This window comes from Strix aluco, chromosome 2 (genome assembly GCF_031877795.1).
Source record: "Strix aluco isolate bStrAlu1 chromosome 2, bStrAlu1.hap1, whole genome shotgun sequence".
In the NCBI taxonomy this organism is placed as follows: Eukaryota; Metazoa; Chordata; class Aves; order Strigiformes; family Strigidae; genus Strix; species Strix aluco.
In genome coordinates, this window is record NC_133932.1 from 62,930,609 (window position 1) to 62,953,164 (window position 22,556).

At 40.1% G+C, this 22,556-nt stretch overlaps 1 protein-coding gene across 2 annotated transcripts in view; it reads left to right on the forward strand.

Moving 5' to 3' along the window:
• Positions 1–22,556, forward strand: part of SLC9A7 (solute carrier family 9 member A7) — a 77,031-nt gene that overhangs the window by 26,684 nt on the left and 27,791 nt on the right. For both annotated transcript variants that reach the window (XM_074814978.1, XM_074814979.1), the window contains exons 2-12: positions 7,851–8,050; positions 9,362–9,439; positions 10,174–10,250; positions 11,238–11,350; positions 12,697–12,802; positions 13,091–13,237; positions 17,205–17,305; positions 17,668–17,756; positions 17,867–17,980; positions 20,406–20,517; positions 21,886–22,039. In XM_074814978.1, the coding sequence (XP_074671079.1) occupies positions 7,851–8,050; positions 9,362–9,439; positions 10,174–10,250; positions 11,238–11,350; positions 12,697–12,802; positions 13,091–13,237; positions 17,205–17,305; positions 17,668–17,756; positions 17,867–17,980; positions 20,406–20,517; positions 21,886–22,039 (1,291 nt within the window). The remainder of the gene's footprint in view (positions 1–7,850; positions 8,051–9,361; positions 9,440–10,173; positions 10,251–11,237; positions 11,351–12,696; positions 12,803–13,090; positions 13,238–17,204; positions 17,306–17,667; positions 17,757–17,866; positions 17,981–20,405; positions 20,518–21,885; positions 22,040–22,556) is intronic.

Sequence of the window (22,556 nt, forward strand, 5' to 3'; positions counted from 1 at the left end):
TCAGATTCTGAGGAGCTTGTGGCCTGTTTTGAGGTACACTGAACATTTCTAGCATGTTACAACACAATGATTAAACAGGAGGTTTTCTGTTATATACCATAGAGCTGCTGCTGCTGCTCCTGAAGTTTGTTTTTCTTGGGTGCCTGCCAGTGTGGTCACCCATGTGCCTGGGGGCAAGAGTCTCAGTGTTTGGGGTTTTTCCTAATCTGGTTTGGAAGTCTGTTGAAAGAAATGCTTCAGCTCTGCTCCTGCCACAGGACCAGTCAGGGAGACTGTGCCCTGTTAGGGAGCCAGTTCTGTATGGGGCAAGGAAAGGGAGCCACAGTGGGCAGAGGTTAGCGTATTTGTGGTTGCCCATTGCTGTTCATGCCCCTAGGAACATGTGTGGTGTTAGTATGTTTATGGATTTCACTGCTTTGGGTTTTATAGCCAAGGAGGATTACTTATATTTTTGAAAGCATAAAGAATCTTTTAAAATGTAATTTAGAAAATATTTAACAGCAAATGCTTTGTTAAATCTGTTGCATGAAACAATGCTTAGGTGGTAAATGATCTTGAAAACATGTGAGTTGAGATTAGTTGCAGACTCTGGCCTTTGTGTAATCTCTGACAGATACCTGTGCCTTTTGTAACTGTGGTATCTTACTGCTAAATTGAGAGTGGCTCTTTAAATTGTCTTACATGGCCTGTCTGAGCTCTTCCACTGAGTCACTGCTGAAGTTGGGAATTTGGTCAGGAGCCTTGACTCACAGTCCTGTGCTTGGACCAGAGGTCACATGTTCTTACCACAGGAGAGCAGTTTCTTCCAGGGCTGAGCCTTCAGTTTAGGCTGTTCAATATATGGTGTGAGTTTGTGGTTTGGTGTGGGGTTTTTTGGTTTTGTTGTCTTTTCTTTTTAAACTCTCTTTTTCTTCTGGATTTTAGATTCTACAGGAGAATACAGGGAGCATTTTTTTCTTACTGGTTATCATTTTGCCACATCTTTATGATCATGTTTCTGTGGTTGCGATCTTGCTAATAGTGTCTATTTATTCCTCCAAATTACTTGGAGCAAACTAATTTTTCTGGAGTTATAACTCTCCTGTGAACATGTGAAGCTATATGAGAAAATAATTATTCAGAAATTAACTACTCAAATTCCAAAGCAGTCTCCTGTTTAAATCTGTCAATAGCTGTATTTTTAAATTACTACTTTTTTTCTACTTTAAGCTTGTTCTTTAACGCCATCACCAGTAAGAATGTGTGTTACAGAATAAAGCATATCTGCCTGCTTCTGCAGTTCATAAAATGTTTTGGACCATTTTACTGTACCTATGAGTATGTAGATCGCACTAACATGACATGACCTGAAAAAGAATTAGTTCCCCTAGGAAAAAACAGAGCAACGGTTAGTCAGAGGCATTTTTGACCGTCACAGACACTCCTCTGGGTTTTTTGGAACCCAAGACTTGCAAGAAGGTGAGGGTGCGCATAGTGCAAGTGTGTCCAGCAGTGCAGAGCCAGCAAGTTAATTTTACATTTGGTTCTGCACAGTGTTCCAGTAAGTTTTTTTTTTTCTTTGAGTAATCTGTTTATTTAAATAAACAACTATGCTTAGTTTGGCTTATTTAAAAAGTGAATAAAATGCTTATTACAAAGATGCCCTTGATAGCATACTGTTACGTTTGCCTACAAGGAAGAATTACCAGCTTATTTATGGTCTTTAACTTCCTTATCTAAAATAGCCCTAAGGCAATGACAAAGCATGACCTTGAATCTGTTGTTCAGCATTTCACGTTTTGGATATACCCAAAATTTTCTCCAGAGTTCAAGAATCGACATCACCTGCCTCCATTTGTTGTTGAAAAAAGCTTTTTTTTTTTCTTTTTTTTTACTGAAATGTGGTGAGGACTTGTCTTGTGTTTATGCTGCTGAACATAAACTGCCAAGGATGAGGATTAATTTCAAAACAGGCTTCCCATTTTTCAAGTCTCACATCTTCTGCAGCAATGTGACAGGCTGATGAATGCCGTGCTGGCAATGTTGCACCATTAAGTAGCTAATAGATTATTGGTGCTGAGTGCAAGACGCTAAGGGAGGTCTGGAGCTCTGCAGTCACTTGCTTAATTCTCCTTCAAGGAGTCATATAGGGGTGTTCCTCTGCACTCCTGTATGGGATAGTACAGTGAATGGCAAGCATATAGCATAGAGTATGGCTTGCTAGCACTTCTGGAGGTGGTATGTAACGTTTGATCTGATTTTTTTTTTTTTTTTAAATGTGCAACATTACCGGCTCAGTTCTGGATCAGAAAAAAATGCTTGAATTACTTCATAAGAAGTGTTGAAACTTTCTCATAAATCACTGCCAAATTTGAAAGTGTGGACTGTGAAGTTCAAAGGTTGATGCTGTATTAGGAAAAATGCTTTTTTGGTGTTTCAGGCTATTTAAAGTAAAACTTACCAGCTGTGGTATCTTGATGCACACAAACATCCTATAGTAAAACAAGCTGTGTGATTAAATGATTATTATTATTAGACTTTTGCCTTGAAAATGCTTACATTACTTTCTTACATCCTTATTGCCAAGTTTGTCTTTGTCTTTGTTTCTTTGTCTTCAAGCTGGTAAAAAATTCAGTTTGGGAGTAGGGAAGAAAAATCTAGACTTTCAAATGTAAGAAATACTCTCTTACGTGGTTTTTCAAAAGCAAACAGGTATTTTACTCCCCATCACCTTGCACCACAAGGAAGCTGGTGTCCAAGTACCCAAAATGTGCCTCTCTGTATGGGCTGCGCTAAGGAGAGATGGTCTGTGTGCCCAGGTGAGAGTGGGTCTCACTGCTGGCACTGCTGCCCAGCTTGACAAAGCAGTCAGTAGTTTGCTGTAGTGTCGCTTTGAAAATGTATTACTTTTACATTTTAAAAAAAAAAAAGGGGGGGGGGGAGGGGGGAAGACTACTAGCAAGTACTTTCTCTGCTGTATCACAGTATCTGCTTTTTTGTGTTTATGTGGCATTAACAGTAGTTGAACATCTCCTAGTCACACCTTCTGCCCGCTTTCCATAGGGTGAGTTGTGGCCCAGGGCAGGGGGCATGTCAGGGCGGATTGAGGAAGTAAAATCATCTCCTTCCTGGTCTGCTGGATCACTTTGGCTTTCATGATTAGACTCTTACATTGCCATTTCTTCCCCTCTGATGTAGTTTTAGAGTCAGCGGTGCAGTCTGTCATTTTAACAAAACAAAAAACCAAACCCAACTCCAAAGCAACAGACATCTCAAAGACTGACCCAAGAAGCGACAAAGTTGATTTTAAATAAACCTTTGCAGCATAAAGCACCTGTCTGAGGGGTCCATATGTTCATGGGAAAGAATATCCATCGCAGAATAACATAGGCTGAAAGGACCTCTGGAGGTAGTCTTGTCCAGCCCTCTGCTCACAGCAGGCCCCCACAGCTTGGGTCGCTCAGGGCCATACTCACAAGAGTTTTGGATATACACAAGGATGGAGATTATACAGCCTTTGTGGACAGCCTATTCTGCTGCTTAGCCGCTTAATTGTTTAAAAAACAAACCTTACCTACTTTTTTTCCCCTGCACTGCAACAAGTTTGTTGACTTTAGTCTTAATCACCATGTGCTTTTCAGAAGTCTGTCCGCCTCTCTCTTCCCAGTAGATAGCTGCAAACAGCAAGAAGATCTCCGCTGAGTCTCCTTCAGGCTGAAACATGGTTAATGCAAACTGCACTGCATAGGGAAGAACCCTCAGCATTTGGTGCCTGGCTCTTTACCAGGAGTGTACGAAAGAAAATGTATCTAAACAGGTTTGAGTTCACAGATTGATCCAGTCCACTGATTCACAGTTTGAATTCACTGATTAAACTGTGTCATGGAGTGCGAATACCTCTGGTTCCTGCAGACTGCTGCCTGCTGCAGCTCCCTGCAGCCTCAGGGCTACTTCTTCAGCAAAGAACTGGGCTGGAAACCATGCAGACCATGGCTCTGACCAGGGACAGGTGCTTGTGGTTGCGTGTGCCTGTTTGAATTCACATTCTCGCTTCAGTGACTTCTGTGCTCAAACAAAACCAAAAGTAAATATGCCGTTTCAAATGATGTATTGTTAGAGTGGTGTTGACTATGACTGAAATCTAATGTTTATTATTATCAGTAGTGATTTTTTTTAAAAGGGAAAAAATATTGCCAGATTGTTAATGCTTCATTTCCAGTAAGATGTTCTTTGTGTACCAGCTGCATGATTGGTATTGTACAGGCAAGGTACTGGCATAAATGCTTTCTCTGTTAAAAGTGAGAATGCAAGCCATGCATACAGGGCACTAAGTATTAATTTTTGAGATTATCCTTCATGAGAGTCTTTGAGCAGTGATGTAAACTTGCCCTTGCAACTCTTACCACAAACCAAAACATTGAAAGTAAGGCTCTCCTCAAATTTTCAAGTATTTGTAGCCCATTTCCAGCTTTTTTCTCTTGTCACAGTCTTGCAGTAAAAGGCAGCACTGGATTAGTGGTTCTAGAGGTTACTTTTTTTAAAAGAGATAAAATGTTCTTAAGGAATCAGTTAAATACTTACTGTGTAGATCCAGGTTCTCAATAAACTCTTCACTAGTGAGACCTTGTGGTACAGAAGTAAAATGGAGCTTGTGCAGTGATTCTTCTGTATCTGTTCCTAGCTTCCAGCATCCGTCCCTCCCCTTGCTTCCAAATAAGCAACAGAGCTATAGTGAATTTATGTTTATGTTAACAGTGAAGAAGTAAGTCTAAAGTATCCCACTAGGTTTGTCCATTAAGCAATTCCAGATCTTTTTTTGTCCTGTTCTGCAGCTGCAACTATGACATTCTGGAAATGGTTGAAATCAAGTATCCAGAGAGAATTTACAGAGGATGCCCTGGCTTCTGTGTAACACTTAATGACGGGCAGTGTAGAAGGGCATCCTTTCTGAAGCTGTAAGTGGGGCTGTTTGGTCTGCCTGAAAAGCAGTTTGGTCTTTAGGGTTTTTTGGGACCTTTGGGGCTGAGTAAATAGATAAGCTTTGTTAATATTGCTTTATCAGGTGAGACGGGATGTAGAAATCATCTAACAAGTCCAGTAATGTTTTAGTGTGGAAAAGACTTGATGATCATTGGAAAACTGAAAATACTTCCATACAGTTTTCCATAAAGACTTTAAATTTTATTAGAAAAGCATTAATGACTTCAGGATGTCTGCAGCTTGTATCTCTGTCAATGTGTCTAGCTGACACATTTCACTTCAATGTTCAAAACCTGTTACTTTGGGACTGTGTGACAAATATAGCCTCTACCATTGTAAGGTCAGGTAACTTTCCCTTCTTCTAACTCATCTTTTGAACTACCAGGTGCCTAGTATTTTTTGCTAATGAAGCTGGCCATGGAATTTGTATGGCTTCCTTGAGCCCCTTCTGTTTTCATACCTATTTCTTTTAATGACTGAGCCATGGGTAGCTTTAGCCACATGACTGCTTCTGCTGGCCTCTTGCCTCAACGCTGGCCGCCCTGGTCCCAGCTACATCCTGCTGCAAGAAGACAGCAGCCTGGCAGCAGGGATTAGATGTTCCAAAACTGCATGGTGCTTGGTGCAAAGGTTGTCCAGTTTGGTATTTTATCAGTAGAAGGTGTATGAAAACGGTATTTCCTTGTAGCTGTGTTAAAGACACTGAGGGTTAAAGGATGTTTCACTTCAAATGCTATGTATCAGTTATGGATATAATTGGCATAGCTTCAAAACTTGTTTTAAAATAACTGGTGTCTTTTATTATGGGGGAGAAATGTATAAATGGAGTGGATTATAGTTGTATAATGCAATCACATTCTGCTCTCCAGTGCCTCTTACTAATGTGATAGCAATGGGGATTTCCCATCTGTTTTTGCAGTGAATTCATGAGGGAAAGACTCTGAGCCTAAGAAGCTATTACGTCTATCGGTGTCCCCTTCTTTATTCTCAGCTTAGTAGCAATATAGATCTGGCTTTGTGCCACTACTATGTACAAGCTCATCTGTACAGTTTTCATTCTGGCTTGTGATTTACTACAGAATTTATGGCTGATGCTGGTTAGATCCGTTTTTAACACTGACAGTCTTCCTGAGGTATTCTGTGAGCCTAACTCTTTCTAGGCGTGAGGGGGGTGAGAGCAGCAGAAAACCCTGGCTGCTTTTCTGGCTGGGTTGGTGAAGATGTCTGTAGCCATAACTAGTAGTGCAAGCGGCTTGGAAGTGACTGGTCGTAACCTGTCACTTTGTGCAGAGATGCGTTTCCAACACATCGATCATGCATAGCTGTAAAATGCTCTGGGGCTGTGACGAGCATGCTTGTATAAACCCCCATATTTAAATTGTTAGCATTTGAGATTTCAGTAAGTAGATTTCTCTTGCTGAGGGGTTTTCTTCCCTTGTGTTCTCTTTGAGTATGTACTTCTTTTTTCTAAATAAAATACCTCTTAATCTTCCAGTTACTTTGTAATGATCTTGTTGCTGCTATGCTCTCTTGATGGTAGAGAAAGAGGGCCAGAGGCAAGCAGCCCAGTAGTGTCACAGCTACTACCTGCTGTACCTTTTCTTGTATTAAAACTATATCTCCATTCTGAGCTTGAAGAGAATGAGGTGTGTGTTTTGGTTGGCTTTTCTGGGGTACATTTTGGTTACTCTTTACACTATGCCACAAAGATAAGTCTGTTAAGGGTTTTTTGTGGTGTGTGGTAGGATTTTTTTCTTTGTTATACCTCATTTATTCTCTGGTTATTACCTGTCAATTTCATTTACCATCTGGGGAAACAGATCTATGGATTCAGAGTGAGGGTCACAGGGAGCAAAACCAGCATTGACTACTGACTTGTCAAGAAAAGGATCAAACATCAATCTTCATCTTGCAGTTGTCTGGAACAAAGATTAAATCACAGACCATCCTAAGGTGACAGGGGAGCCTTTAATAAGTGGGTAACAATTTTTTTACTTACCAGACCAAAACTACATTGACTGTTCTTACACTTTCTCTCTGCAGAACTGGAGTCTTGTCATTTTCTTATATGTTGTAAAAGGAACAGTGCTCAGTTAAAACCTTGTGCTTTTTCAGCCTCCTGGCATGGCCCTTCCATCAGGTTAAAAATTACTTTTTTGTAATTGTGTTTGCATCTCTATTGATAGTGTTTTCTGGTTGGATTTTATCTAGGCTGGCTGAGTAATTCTTCTTATATTCCTGAATCTCAGATCTCTTATGATTGCTCATTTTTACATTTATTTTTGTTTCTGTGAAATGTGGAAAAGACATGTAGCTGACTTCTTTGTGCATGTCATCTGAATTTTAGTTGTGAAGTTTGCAAAGTACGCAGGAGGATGTGCAATGGGCATTGTTTGCTTGCTTAGAATTGCCAGGCAAAAAATCTGCACCCTTGTTGCAGCTGTAAAATATTATGGCAAATATCACTGTTTCAGGCTCATTTATGGTCACGTGTTTTCAGCAGTCATTATTTGCCAGTAATGGTGTATCTACTCAGCTCTGTCCTTAGGCAGGTGAGATGTATTTCATGTGTCTTAGTGTTTAGCCTCTCATGCAACTCAGGGTTTATGTGTTAATGGTGTGAATGAGGGTGAGGAAGACAAAACAAGAAAAGGAGTATTTTGTTTGTCACTTCAGGAAGGTATCAGACTTTATAAATTCATTGGCAGTTTTGATGTGCGTGGGGCCTCTCTTCCTCTGCAGGAAACTGGTAGTAACAATTCATTGCAAAATGTTTATGATGCATGTACACTTGTAAGGCTCATGCATTGTACCTTGGGCTTTATTTGAAACTAGAAAGGTAGGTACAGGAGTAGCAAATCGGTCTCATGGATATTTTAACTCTCTTCCAGGACTCATAGTTGGGGTGATCTTGAGATATGGGACTCCCTCTACCAGCGGCCACGACAAGCCGTTCAGCTGCTCACAGGAGGACAGGCCGTTTACAACCCTGCTGGTCAACGTCAGCGGGAAGTTCTTTGAGTATACGCTCAAAGGGGAAATAAGCCCTGGGAAGATCCACAACGTGGAGCAAAATGACATGTTGCGAAAGGTGAGGGTAGACCATTTCTTGTGCTTGCCTGAGTGTTTCTCCTTTATCCATGCTTCCCTCCCTCCTCCCCATTCTGTCCCATTTGAATGTTAGGTGGTATCAAGTGTCTGTATTCCTGATAGTAACAGCACTTCAATGCTTAATTCAGAAGCACCTTCTGTATTATACCACTGCTGGCAAAACTGTGCTTTGTTGCATGTATGTAGTGCTTTCCCAAAGCCTTTGATTGCTGTTTGAAGACTTCGTGTATGTTTCTAACATCTGTAGAATTCACAAAGACCAGCTGAACAAAAAAAGCCTAATGCTGCTTTTTATAATACGATATAAGGAAAATGATCAGTTCTTAGTGAAAAGTGATTGTTTCTCAGTGTTTTTTTTCCTAGGATTTTTTAATCTGTTTACTGTCAGGAAATAGTTGCTGCTTACATCCCTATAATCCACCAAGTGAGACGGTTTGGTATTGGAAGTGAAATTAATCTATCAACTGTTACCCAGATCTGCTATTTGGCTTCTTATTCTATTTAGTGTCAGGAATTAACCACCTTTTGTGTGTATCAAAGCTGGATTCTGAAGTATAAGATTGAGACTTAAAGATTTGTAACCTAAAAATACTTCTTTCTGCTGACTACAAAGAGAGCTTAAGGTGTCTGTTTATATGTACCTGCCTGCTATAGATATCTAAAGTTAGCTGAAATGAATCCTATTCTGGGAGTGCTTGTCTTCTAACCTGTGCTTAGACGGGGGATGAAGAGAGCCTAGTTAGTTTCACATCTGTGCAGGTCTTCTGTTTGGATTTTAAATGTTGTTTTTCATTTCTTACTGTGGTGTAGTCCTTCATGGATACCTGAAGCTTCTACTGAAATACATGGAAGTGATGTATGATCCCAGTTCCTGAAAACCAGTCTTGTATCTGACTCGATTGACTTACAATAGCTGTGCAGTGGCTAGACTTGAAAAAAACCATAAGCTAAAATAGCATTTCATCTGCGGATATATGAATATGATGTACCACACTAAGAGATATCTTCTCCAGAGTAGTCTCCATTAGAATTTTTTAATTTAAAAAAGGGGACTGTGTTTAGGACTGCTGCAAGATTATCATTGGTGATGGATGTAATGCGCGTTTTTCCTAGATGCTGTTTACCAAGAAGAGCTGCAGCTTTTTCCTGCATATGTATAGAGCTGGCCAGTATTTTGGAGGGTCAACTTAGCTATTTCAACAATCAAAAATAGTAGTTTTCAGAAAATGAAAGAGGAAAACGACCTAACAATTTGTGTATGTCTGTTTCTAATTGTAGTTTTATTTTTTAGGTAACTTTCGACCCGGAAGTTTTTTTCAACATTCTGTTGCCTCCTATTATTTTTCATGCTGGTTATAGCCTGAAGAAAGTAAGTATAATAATTTCTGAGGCGAGCAGCCTTGTTTTGTGTTGTTTTTTTTGTTTTGGGTTTTTTGGTTTGTTTTTAATGTGAGACTGCTGATTTGTTCAGGAGCGCAGTCTCCATTTCAAGCGTTTTCTTATTTATGGCAGTAAGAAAAAATGTCACTTCCTCCATAGATGGTTAGGTCATATTGTTTCAAGAGAAAATACATGTACTTTTTACTATAAACACATTAAACTATTTAATCTGATTTGTTTTCCTTTGAATTTTGCCAGAGGTTTCATTTAAAGTAAAAGATGTCCTGCTGTGAATTGTTTTGGTCCTCCTCAAATACACAAAATGCAGTAAATTATGCTGAGAAGGGGACCCAAACCTGAATCCCAGTGGGGATGTGCCAGACCCTGAATGGCAGAAGGGTCCAGGTTCTGTTCTTGCTTGAAGCTGCCGTGAATTGATGCTGGCTTTCAATTATGCAGCTAACTCTTACATCTCTTATGAGAACATCTGTGTGGAAAGCTTCCTGTTAACAAGCTACACGTAGGATTTAATACATGGTTCAGATTTGGTTTATTCAATTTATTGAAGTTGGATAGAATCTACATTGCAGTAGCAGAAGTGTTTCTCTGAAATGAAGGAGTGTTTCTGTGTATTAATGCAAGCATAGTAGTGCACTGCATGTTTTTGAACAGGTGATATAACTTGGTTTAAATAAGTACATAAACCTCTTTTTTTCTGTGCAGAGACACTTTTTCAGGAATTTGGGGTCCATTTTGGCTTATGCCTTTTTAGGAACAGCAGTCTCCTGTTTTATTATTGGGTAAGTGAACTCTGTGATATCAGTTTCTTTCTATACTGAAGTTTAGGTTGATAAAGTGACCTTCCAGATTGCCTCAATTTTGTAACTTGTTTGTCTGAGGATTTTATTTGTGCATCCTCCAGACAAAATGTGGATGTAACTTTTGCTGAGATTTACCACACTTCTAAACAATACTATCCCTTGAAATGATATTGATAAGTTTGAATCGCTTGACAAGTCCACAAAGCTGAAGAGGGGTATTGAGTTTTTGATGTAATGGTCCAGTCCAAAACAAAACCTTGTTAGAGTCTTACTGGAATTGGCTTTAACTTGAATTGTGGACGTGACTTGTAACAGAATTTTAGCTATCAGACTTTTAGAGATGTCCCGCGTGCATGTGCATGCCCTCTCTTTCTTTCTCTGCAGATGTGTGCATATATATACTTTTATGCATATGTGTGCACACACATTTAGTATAAGATAGCTAGTTAACGTTGGTTGACTTGCATACAATCTCATATGCTGCTAATATTAGTGTGTCTAGTGTATGGATATTCTGAAATACAGAAGTTCTGAGTTACTTAAGGGACTTTGGTTTGTCTCAAAGAATTTCACTAGAGAAATACTTAGAAGGCTATTCTTAGCTCAGAGCTTTTGGCCTATGTATTGTATTGGGAGAAGGAATACTGAGGAGAGTTTTGAGCAGGGAAATGTTCCCTTTGGTAGAAAAGGGAAACAACCTGTAGATTCTGTGTAGTAATTGTATAAACAGATTTCATGGTTTGCTTACTGGCTTTAAATGGTATTTTCTGGATCATGTATCACTTGATCAGTTCACAGGGAAGAAGGAAATGAATTTTGAGAGCTTAGTGTTAAACTGTGACAGTGTCCTCCAGAGCTGTAGCATAACCAAGCCCACCTGAAATATTGTTGCTTGTGCTTTTCCTTTGCCTGTCTGAAATGCACCAACTTGTTTGACTCTGACTGTTTTATCCTTTTTCTCTTCAGGAATCTCATGTATGGGGTTGTGAAACTAATGAAGTTGGTGGGTCAGCTTTCTGATAAATTCTATTATACAGACTGCCTCCTCTTTGGAGCGATAATATCTGCCACTGATCCAGGTAGCTTGCTGAACATTTTTTTTAATAACCTTCCAAAATAATTGTATTGCTAGGATTTTTGACTGCATAGCATGAAGATATTAACAGCACTTTATTTTCAGTTATGTCACACTAGTCTCTCTGATCATCTTCTCTGAAATGCATGCAAATTCTGAGTGTTGTGAAAGCTGTTCTCTGTCAGTCTGGTGCTGGACTGGTGTGACGTGACGGTATGTTTGGGGAAAAACATAACTTTCCTGTTCAAATACTTTAAATATCTTTTTTTCCACAGTAGATTTTTTTGTTTAGTGTGCATTAAGATTGCAAATAGTTGAAATTATTACCTTGTCTGGATAGTGGGAATTCCTTCTTTATCTACATTGCTTGGGACATTGGATAATTTAAAAGCAATATTTAAAGCTTTTAGATGTGGGGAATTTATTTTTCTTCTTCAAACGCACTTCATGTTTTACAAGTTTAAGCAGAAGAATACTCTTCTGGCAAAGTAATTTGAGCTTTTGCCAAAAGAATCCAGTCATCCTTCAAAGTTCAGCAGGCTCACATAGGTGTCTACTTGACAGGTCAGTCTGGAGAGCTGATGTGTGTCAGTGGCCGGGATAGGGAGTGGTGAAGTATGAAGCTTGACATTTAAAACAGCTTATCTGAGGTGTTCAGTGGTGATTTGTGTGAAAATGGGAAGTAGTTCCTGTGATTGAGCTGAGTTCTGAACAGCTGGTGGTTGCATACAATTTATGCAAAACATCACTGTGTAATTTTTGAAGCTCATATATGGGAACATCTTCAAGATCATGGTATTTCATCTCAGATTGAAGTTTCTTGAAAGGGTAGTTAAAAAATATTTAGCAGTCTTGCCCTTTGCAAATTCTGCACAAATGCACGTTCCTGTGGCATTGTGTATGCTTTGGGGAACACTTAAGGTTATTAGCACTACTTTATGTTGGCTGAAATCATAAAGCTATGTCAACAGTCCATATAGCCTTTAAAAGTAGCAAGAGCTGTACAATGTTTTGTTGATTATCTTATATGAAACATGTTCTACAAAAAATATCGGGGCTTTGGTAGAAGTGCTTTGTCTGCCCCATGCCCCTTGATCATGGGAGCTTTCTTGTAAACACCGTGCAGATGGGAGATCAGCAGAGCCACCTCTTACTGGAACTGCCTGAAAACTGATGGTGGAATTGCTTACCTATAGATAAACATGATTAGTCTGTTTCCCAGTTTACTTTTAGTTCTGTACTTCAGTTCTTAGGTTTTGTTGCTTTAGGCAAACTGGAAAGTCTGCTCCATCAGCTCACACATTTGTTCCTGAAGTCAGCAAGTGTGGTTTTTCTCTTTCCTTTCTGTAGTTACCGTGCTAGCAATATTTAATGAGCTGCATGCTGATGTCGATCTCTATGCCCTTCTGTTTGGGGAGAGCGTGTTGAATGACGCCGTTGCCATTGTATTATCTTCGTAAGTAACTACCTGGATTTCTACTCTGAAATTATTTAATTGCTTTTGGTATTCATCTAAAATAAATGCTTCTTCTGAGAAATGTTATTTGAAATTTAAATGGATTGTCTTGACCTGAATTAATAAACATTGCAAACATCTGCCAAGATCCCTCATGCATACATACACCAGAATGGCAAATTTGCCTTCAGTCTGGGATTGTCTCTTCTGTTGCTCAGGTGTTGCTGTTATGGAATAAAACTTTCCTGATGCCACTTCTAATTTCCCATTGTGTTACTCTCTTTCTAGATCTATAGTTGCCTACCAGCCGACAGGTGAAAATACCCATGCTTTTGATGCAGCAGCATTTTTCAAGTCTGTTGGTGTTTTCCTGGGGATTTTCAGTGGTTCTTTCATGATGGGAGCAGTGACGGGGGTTGTGACAGCTCTGATATCCTTTTTCACATTTAGCTCTTCCAGACTAGATGCCACATTTGGGTATTAACAGGGCTCTCCTGTTTCCAGATATAGCAAAATTGACTCTAGCTTGTTTTAATTGGAGTGTGAAGATGTGATCATTATTCATGTGTCTGTAGAAAAGCATTATAGGTACTCGGAGAAATCAACTTTTTCCGATATAACTGTGGCCACACTAGAAGTTTCAGTGATGTTGCTGCATGCTGGAAGCCAAGGGGAAGGCCCTAAATGGGCGTGTCCTAATGTTCAGTTTCTTTTTATGAAATTTTTTATTATTGGGCTTGAAAGACATCTCATATGATAACTGGTGTTTGAGTCTGTCTTCAGCTAAGTCATTAATAGCTGTTTCTGACCCCACAAGGTTCTTTGAATCCTGCATTTAAACTTTTTGCCAGAAATCTGATGTCATCCGTCTTGGATAAGATTGTAACTCTACCAGAGTTAACATCATAACATGATGTGCTTTGCATGATCTGTCCTGTTCTCTTGAAACTTACTGCTGGTATTTGATTAGTGCTCTGAGGCACTCAGCAAGCAATTTATGTGGCTTTTATTTTGGGCTCAGGTAGTTGACCTTAAGCCTGACCTGCTCCAGAAATCCTGATGCTTCTTCAGGAAAAAATTAAATTTCTTTGCTTTCAGACTGAGTAGTATAACCATATTTGTATGTATCCCAGATTGCTTTGATCTTGCTAGACTTCTGAACACTGATCTAAAAGGGGTGAAATGTGGTATTTTATACAATAATCATGACCCTGTGACTCTTCATCTTAAGCAATAATGTCTCAGCCATGTCTTGTTATATACACACTGTGCAGATTTGTCTGATATGCCTGCAAAATGGAAACCCTTCAGGTATAAGGGGAAAGATGTGCTGTTGATGCTTTAATGTCTGCCTTCCAGTTCCACTGATATATAACCAAAGTGACTCAGAACCATGAGTCTTCATCTGGCTTTTAGGCTACTGGCCATCCATAGCTCTGGCTGCTCAAATGCTGTTGCTGTGTTTTTTGGCTTGTTACTAATTACAGCTGAAATGCATTCAGATTCATTTTGTAAAATCATGCTTCTGAAGCAGCAGTTGGTTCTTGCTGTTTCTAATGTTTGTGCTCAGAAAAGTGATGGGAGGCTGTTCAGAAGACAGCCTCTCTGGTGTTTTTTTGTTTTGGTTTTTTTGGTTGGGTTTGTTTAGGGTTTTTTAAAGAAAACAACAACACAGAAAATCTTTAAACTGTTGCTCAATTATACAACTTCAAGTATTTTTTTTCTAAAAGAAAACAGTTAATGTCATGAAATACTGTAGAAGCAAACTGTAAATTTGCATTTTACTCTTCATAGCTGATTATATCTCATAACTTAAGTCATGAGTGAAGTTAATAGACTGTTATTCCTGTAGCTGTGAAGTACCTATAACTGTACTTCTGAGTGAGGGATTTCATGCAGTTATGCATTGTCCTTTGAAAACAGACAGAATGCTTAGTTTCCAGATATGATGCAGATAATATACAAGGACTTGTTCTGGCTTTCAGCAAGCTGTCTTGACCTCACTATCTGTGGTTATTTTTATAACAGTTAAGGTATTGCACCACTTTGTATTTTCTTTCTAAACTGCAGAATCTGGCTGGTTGAAATGAATTGAAGCAGAAGGCCATGTCTGAGGAATAAAGAAAGAAAGTTAAGAAAACAGCAATAATAGCTTGATTTGAGTTAATACTTCAATTTGGTCAATTATATGAAATAATGTCTTTTTTTCCTTATCTTCTCTCACCTTCATCTCCTCCAAAATGGTGAGCCCAGGTTTTCATTTCAGATTTAACGAAACATTTTGGTATGGTTACTTATAATAACAGAAAGGGGAATAAGGAATTTGCTTCACAAAGCTGCCAGAAAAGACTGGCAATGAGGAACTGGTTCTAGCAAAGACCCTTGCCTAACTTCAGGAGAACAAGGTTCAACCTCTTCTTCTCCCATGGAGTGACTGTGGCTGTCCAGTTTCCTAAGCATCTATGAATGCCTTTTGAGCCAGGCACTGGGATAACTTGTGGTGGGATTATCTGAGTGCTCTGTGGGAAGACTAGTTCTAATTGTTGCTGTTTCAGAGGCATGATTGTAGAAAATAGGTCTGTTTGGGGCAGGGGGGAAATTCAGCTGGGTGTAACAGTTCATCCTCAAAAGTTTTAGAGAGATGGTTTATGTGGAGAAGTGACTATGTGGAGAATTAACAGCTGTTTAAAAAAACACCGAGTTTTATATTTGGTATAATGCCAGCTGTCATGGAGAATAATTTTTTTTTTTGGCTTTCATTTTGAGGGACCTTTCTGACAAAGTAGGGTCGCAGCTGAAGGCATGGCCGGAGTATGTGTTTCAGAGCTCTTGCCCTGCTCCTCCAAGTTAGCAGAGAATGCCAACAAGAAGTAGGTGTGGGTGGAGAGCAGGTAGCAGGCCTCAGAATTTGCTTCATCCTAAACCAGGTTCCCATTGAAACACTGCTAGCTGTTGGCCTCTGGTGTCAATCACTTGTGGCTTGTTGTGAATGCTGTATTCTGTGATAAAGCCCCCAGGAAATGGTTTCCAATGAATCTTCTGGGCTACCTGACTGCTGCTTGCAGGAGGCAGACAAGTGCTGTGAGCCCCAGACCTCCCAGGACCTGTGGATTTCCCGTGAAGAGCGGTGCTGTTCATTGATTTTAACATCCCTATCCCATATTGAGCCATGACTCCCCAAGCAGCAGCACTGCCAATTAGCTTTAAATTGTGTAGTTCTGCAGAGAGCCCAGGATACAGCAGTGTTACACATGGAGAGCAACAGTGGATGATGGTGCAGCTGCTGAGGTACCAATTCCCTTCATATGAGCAGGGGAGAGTGCTACCACCTTACTGTTTCAAGTGTCCTTGCTGTGCTCTTGCTGTCCTCCCACTTGGATTTCAGAGAAGATTGTGCTAGTTGTCAGCTTTCAGAAAGACCAGGGATCTGTCTATCACCCCTGTTAGCACATGGTTTCTTTCTGTGCCTTCTAGTAGGGTCACGTATAGCTGTCTGCACCTCAGGTACAGTGAGCTGTTCAGCATTTACCTGCTGCCAGAGTAGTGCTGAGGGGAAAAAAACCCACCAAAAATCTATAAATATGTGAACAACTTTTTTTGTAGTATGCGAAGGCCTATCTTTAACACAGGAAATCTGGTCTGCTTCTTCAGTAGTTGTATGAACTGTTAATTCAGTGTGTTTGATGTTTCTCAAGTTTTGCTCTCCTGTGGAAGATGGAACTTGTTTTTTCTTCCCATTGAAAGACTGAGCTGCTCTCAGTTGGCTTTTACCCTAAAACACATCAACACAAGGAGAGGAAATGTATTTTGTTTTAGGCAGAATTCCTGTTTTGCCTCAAAAGTACAGAAGTAGCCACGCTTGCTGAAAAAGACTTGTCAACAAATCTGAGCAGAAAAATTCTGATTAAATCTGCTTCATCTTAGGGTGGCTGTAGTCAAGAACAGCCCTGTGAATTAAATGGTTCTGAATGTATTTTATGCATTATTTAAAGATGGGGGGGGAATTTTACTGGGGAAGGAACTAAACCCAAAACAAACACGTGCACACACCCCCCCAAGAAACCAAGACACGCAATCTAAATGGAATGCCAGGTATATATCCCTTCTCTGCTAGCACTTTGCAGGGAAATGTGGCATAGAGTAAGATTTTACCTCAAAGAGATGGAGCCACAGTTATGCCATGGATATGCAGCAAAAATATCCAAAACTGACTGTTGCAAGGAGAGAACTTGATTCTGAAGTTTGTCTTGATGTGATGCAATTTCAGCACTGAAAGTGTTTTGTTTTCCAACTAGTATTGGTGGTTGGTGCATTAAAGTGTTTTTCATAAGTACCAGGTACAGAGAAGCCAAAGGATTTGGTTTTTTTTTTTTTGATCCCTTAACAAATGACTTAACGTGACGAAGTTTACCAAGTTGCACTGCTTCCCCCTGCTGGAAACGGCTCTCTTCTTCTTGATGTCCTGGAGCACTTTCTTGCTTGCAGAAGCGTGTGGATTTACTGGTGAGTTGTTGGGATTCAAGCACCCGGGGACAGAACTCCTGTCTATCTTAGCCATTTTCTACTTTCTCATTGAAACTTTCCTATGAGAAACATGGTGTTAGCACTTAAAGCTTTTTTTTTTACGTTCTGTACAATGCCATTGAAGGTGTAGCTCACTTTTAAGAACAATGGTTAAGGCTTTTAAGAACTATGGTTTGGTTCAAATACCACCTCCCCAACCTGGAATCAGACTCACTTGAAAATAAGATTCATAAAATCTCAAAGTTAAGGATGATGCATAAATTTAATAGAACTTGGGAAGGGAAAAATGTGTGGAGCTCACAGGGTAAACAGGCTGACTTTACATGTGATTCTGTTCACAGGTGTGGTGGCTGTCCTCTTCTGTGGAATTACCCAGGCGCATTATACATACAATAACTTGTCAGTTGAATCAAGAAGTCGTACTAAGCAGGCAAGACTTTCACCTTTCATACAGTGTATTGCTGTAGTAGTCCGTGTACTATTGTTTTTGAAAAGCGTCGTTGTTGCTTGGCCTTTAACCTGTGACTGTTTTCTCCCTAGCTCTTTGAGGTATTGCACTTCCTGGCTGAGAACTTCATATTTTCTTATATGGGTTTGGCACTGTTTACTTTCCAGAAACACATATTCAGCCCGGTTTTCATCATTGGAGCTTTTGTATCCTTTTTTGCGTTGTGAGGTTTCTCCATTTATGTCCCTGAAAACTTGTGGTGTCTGTTGGCTTTACCAAATAGAGGATGGTGGCTTATGTGAGTTTCCCTGATGTCTTACAGGCACAATAATTTTGAGAACGATCTTTGTTTACTCCTTACATCAAAGCCTTAAGGCCTCTGTGCCACACAGTTGTTGGCCCTGTAGCCACACAGTTGTTGGCCACTTGAGCAAGTGCTACAAATCATATAGTTTCAATAGATAAGTAAATAAATTTGCTTTACTGTGTGACTTGGCTATTGACAGTCAGCAGTGCTTGGGTTTGAACTTGGGAGGCATAGGAAAGGATTAATTTCTCTTCACTTCCAATGGTCCCTTGAAGAAAGCAAACAAACTTCAAGTACATAAAAAGGATTGTGGGTGAACAGATTATCTTTGAGCAATGCCCCAAAGGTAGAGGTCAGGATCTCGGGTAATGAGAGGAGGAAGGAAGTGAGCTGTGGTGCAGACCATGACATGAAGGGTACACAGTGCTGAAAGGTGCTGGTGTAGAAGGTGGATATCCAGATCCCATTGTCCCTGACTGACTTTGGTACCTGGCTCTTGAATTCCTCAGAACTGAATGCTTTTGTAGTAGTCACACTCATGCAAGCTACGGATCACTAGATTCCTCTCTGCACCTCGCCCCCGTTGAAATGGCTTATGTAAATATTTCTTCACTATATTCCTTGCTGCTTGACAACTCAGAGCAATTGAAAGTGTGCATGAAGCAATGGGAACTAGTCTTCCAGTCTTGCTTTCTCTCTGCCTGCTGTAGGAGTAGGGCTATCAGCAATGGAGATAAAACCCAGTGAAATGACATATAAGATGGCCTAATCTGGAACGTATTTATCTTCTCTCCTTCTTTCTACTGTTTTCTGTCATCTCTGTACTGCTTCTAGGGATTTAACACAGTTATCTTTATTTTTCTTTGGCCATCTATTTTTTTCTGAAACAGTAATACATCATCTCCTGTGTCTCCTCATGTCTGTTCTTCTGACCCAAAAAATCCTCTGGAGCCCTGCAGTCACTGGGTAAAGACATGAACAGCATAGTTGTATCTGGTATACTAAGCATTGTAATTTTTCATTTTTGCTGTGGCCTTCCATCCTCTCTCAGGTTACACTTTCTTGGGTTTGTTTTCAGTATTTATTTTGTTCCTTTCTCTTCCTACCCACCTACCTTTTATTCCATTTTTTCACATCTCCTACCACTGCACTTAACCTCTGTTGCCTCTTGAGTGTTTTCCTACCTTTGTGAGGAGGGCAGCTAGTACTAGCACTCATATTTTGCCTCAACAGCTACTGTCCCCATTGAGCTAACAGCTTGTGAGGGTAACATGTAGAGTTATCATTAGCTGTTGAAAGAGAAAGGTTGGACTGCAAAAGCAGAGCTAAAGCCTCGGTGTCATTGACAAAATCCCAGCTGTTATTCCTATGTACATTGGTCATGATGGCTTCTGATGTTTGATTTCTGCAGCCCTCAAAAGGACTGCTATAAAGTTGTTTGGAATAATTACATGAAGCTTTCTGTACAAATAATTAAAATCTTACTTTTTTAGAGACATAATCTCTTGCAGACAGTATTGCTTTACTTTAGCTATGACAATAACCCAGTTGTGTCTAGAGCTCTTATATGGTTTTATTTTCCGTAAGAGAGCTGTTTAATTCTTCTAATGTTGTTATCCCTACAGCAAATGATCAGTGTTTGGTGGGCTTCTGGTTGTGTTGATGTTTTATAGGATTTCAGCACATCACTTAGTTTGTCCCAAAGTGTTACTTAGATGGTGGAGCGCGTATTCAGCTTTCTACTTCTTCACTGGAACCCCTGGATGTTTTACACCACAGTAGAGGAAGGAAGGAGCTTACCGCCTACTGTCATGAATTTCTGCAATAGTCTGTTACTACTCCTTTTTCTAGTGCTGACAAGTGGGTTTTATCATCTTAGTAACTCTGTACTCTTAAGTTCTTGCCAGCCAGTAGGAGATTTTTGCCTCTGTAGGAGCTGTAATGGGGTGGGCACTTCATGGTCTCATGTTGGCTTCCCTTCTGTACGTAGGACTGCACTTCTGTTGGTCTGAAAGGCATAACTGAATGATGGTGGTGATAATTGTTTAAAGTGCAAATTTTTTAGGTACAGTCTTAATTTATACAACTGATAATTTTAATACTAGGTATAATTTCACTGTACATTAAAAAATTAGTTAAAATTTGCATTCTGTGCAGTGAGTTATGTATGCACATGGTTGGCCAAAGTCTGTTTTATATAGACAGATAACAAGAACACTTGATATCATGATGTAAACCTCTCACTAAAACAGAAGCTGCATGTTAGAGTCAGGTACTCAAGAGTACTCAGGCAAGTGAAATCCTTAACCCTCAGCTGTGAACAGATTGCAATCTTTTTGGGCAGAGCTGCACACATCTACCCTCTCTCCTTCTTGTTGAATCTGGGCAGAAGGCATAAGATCAGCTGGAACTTTCAGCACATGATGATGTTTTCAGGTAAAAGCAAAAATGTTTGGTAAAGCAAAAAAATCTTAAGCAATTTATAGTACTACCTTCTGCTTTTATAATCCACGTGCATGCTTCCTGAAGAGAAGACTTAATGGTTGTTGCAGCATGCCCTCATGTATTTTTCAGCCTCTACAGAACATGTGTCATGTGGAAAGAGTGACATCTTGAAATGCCAGCTGCTGGCAGTAAGCAGTTACCTCATGTTGGGAATATAGTATTCTCATTTGAAGTCCATCTGAAGGGGATGGGGGAATTGGGATGTATCTCTTTCAGGAAGTTATTTCTAGCTGAGATGATGTACACATTGTGCAGGAACAGGTATCTGCTGAGAAAATTGAGGCATGTTTATGGGTGTCCTCTCCCACTTAGTTGGAGAAAGTGAGGTATTTGACTTAAATAGTTATCTGTGTGACAGAAACCATAAAGGAGTTTGAGTTTGTCAATTAAAGCAAATCATGGAGTGTGTGTCTGTGTCTAAACATGTGCATCCTCAAGAAGTGCCAGGGATGCATCTTTACACAGGAGGGTGTAAAGAAGAGGGAGCCAGGCTATTTTCATTGGTGCCCAGTGACAGGACCAGAGGCAATGGGCACAAACTGAAACACAGGACCTTCCCTCTGAACATCGGGAAACACTTTTTTACTGTGTCCACACACTGGCGCAGGCTGCCCAGAGAGGTGGTTGTCTCCATCCTTGGAGATATTCAAAAGCTACCTGGATGTGGTCCTGGGCAACCTACTCCAGGTGGCCCTGCTTGATCGGGGGGGTTGGACCAGGTGACCTCTGAAGGTCCTTCCAACCTCAGCCATCCTGTGATTCTGTGATTCCCCTACTAAAGAAGTCTGCAGATGGCCAAATGCCATGGCTTGCTCTTGCTAGTGGAGTCTCATAATTGGGGGCAGGGGATGGCAGGGGGGATATCAGCTGGAAAAATGCTCACAGGCAGAATATAACAGTTTCATATCAATAACTCATGCTTCAGTTATGGAATCAACTGGAAAAGTGTATTTTGATTTGAATTCAGGAAGCTGTCTGTTTTCTGTAATATATTTTGCTGTTGTCCACAACTTGTTTGTTTCTGTATTTCTTTCCTGGTTTTTTATGGAAATATTTACACCTTTTTTTAGCACTTGTGGATTTTATAAGTCACAGAAAACTACTAGGGCAAACTATGTTCTAAATCATCCTAGGGCATAATTTCTCAAGGAAACTGAAGGAATGAAAACTTGCTGGAGCCCAGTACTTTCTGCCTGTCACTTCGTGCCTGTGTGGCAGGGAGGGGGCAAGAAAAGGCACTGTGTTATGAATAGGTATGGCTGTACTTCTGAAGCTCTGCTATTTCATTCTTTTGCATAGGTCTCAGGGGAGCCATGGCATTTGCTCTGGCTATACGGGATACGGCTACCTACTCGCATCAAATGATGTTCTCAACAACTCTCCTCATCGTCTTTTTCACTGTGTGGATTGTTGGTGGAGGTACAACTCCCATGCTGTCATGGCTGAACATCAGGTCAGTATGCAACTGCATGCTGGGGAAATGTCACTTCTCAGATGACAGTTGTACTAATTGGGAATAGCCCTAAAGAACACCTAGAGGTGTTCTAGGTATTTAGAACATTATGTTTTATAGAGGAAGGTGCTAGTGGAGGCTGGTAAATAAAATGTACTGATGCTGCTGGGATTCAGCCTAAAGCTCTCTGATGTTCTGCAAGTAGGTACCTAGGTCCTTGTTAGTCCAGGACGATATGGAATAGTGTTGCCTGATACAGCAGCACATGTACTGAAAAGAAATAATTAGCATATCTAGGCCCATATCAACTTGTCTTCTTATACTAAGACATTTTCCTGTTGTCTTGCTCTTGGTAATGTCCCTGTTCTGTTTTTCCAGTTAAATAGTGTCTTTAGTGGGTGGTGCTAAACTGAATGCACTTTAAACATCTATCCAAACAAACCCGACTTTACCTAAGCTACTGGGATAAATGGGTTCCTGCTAGTCTTCTGGGTGTGTTTCCTCCTGTTTTGAGAAG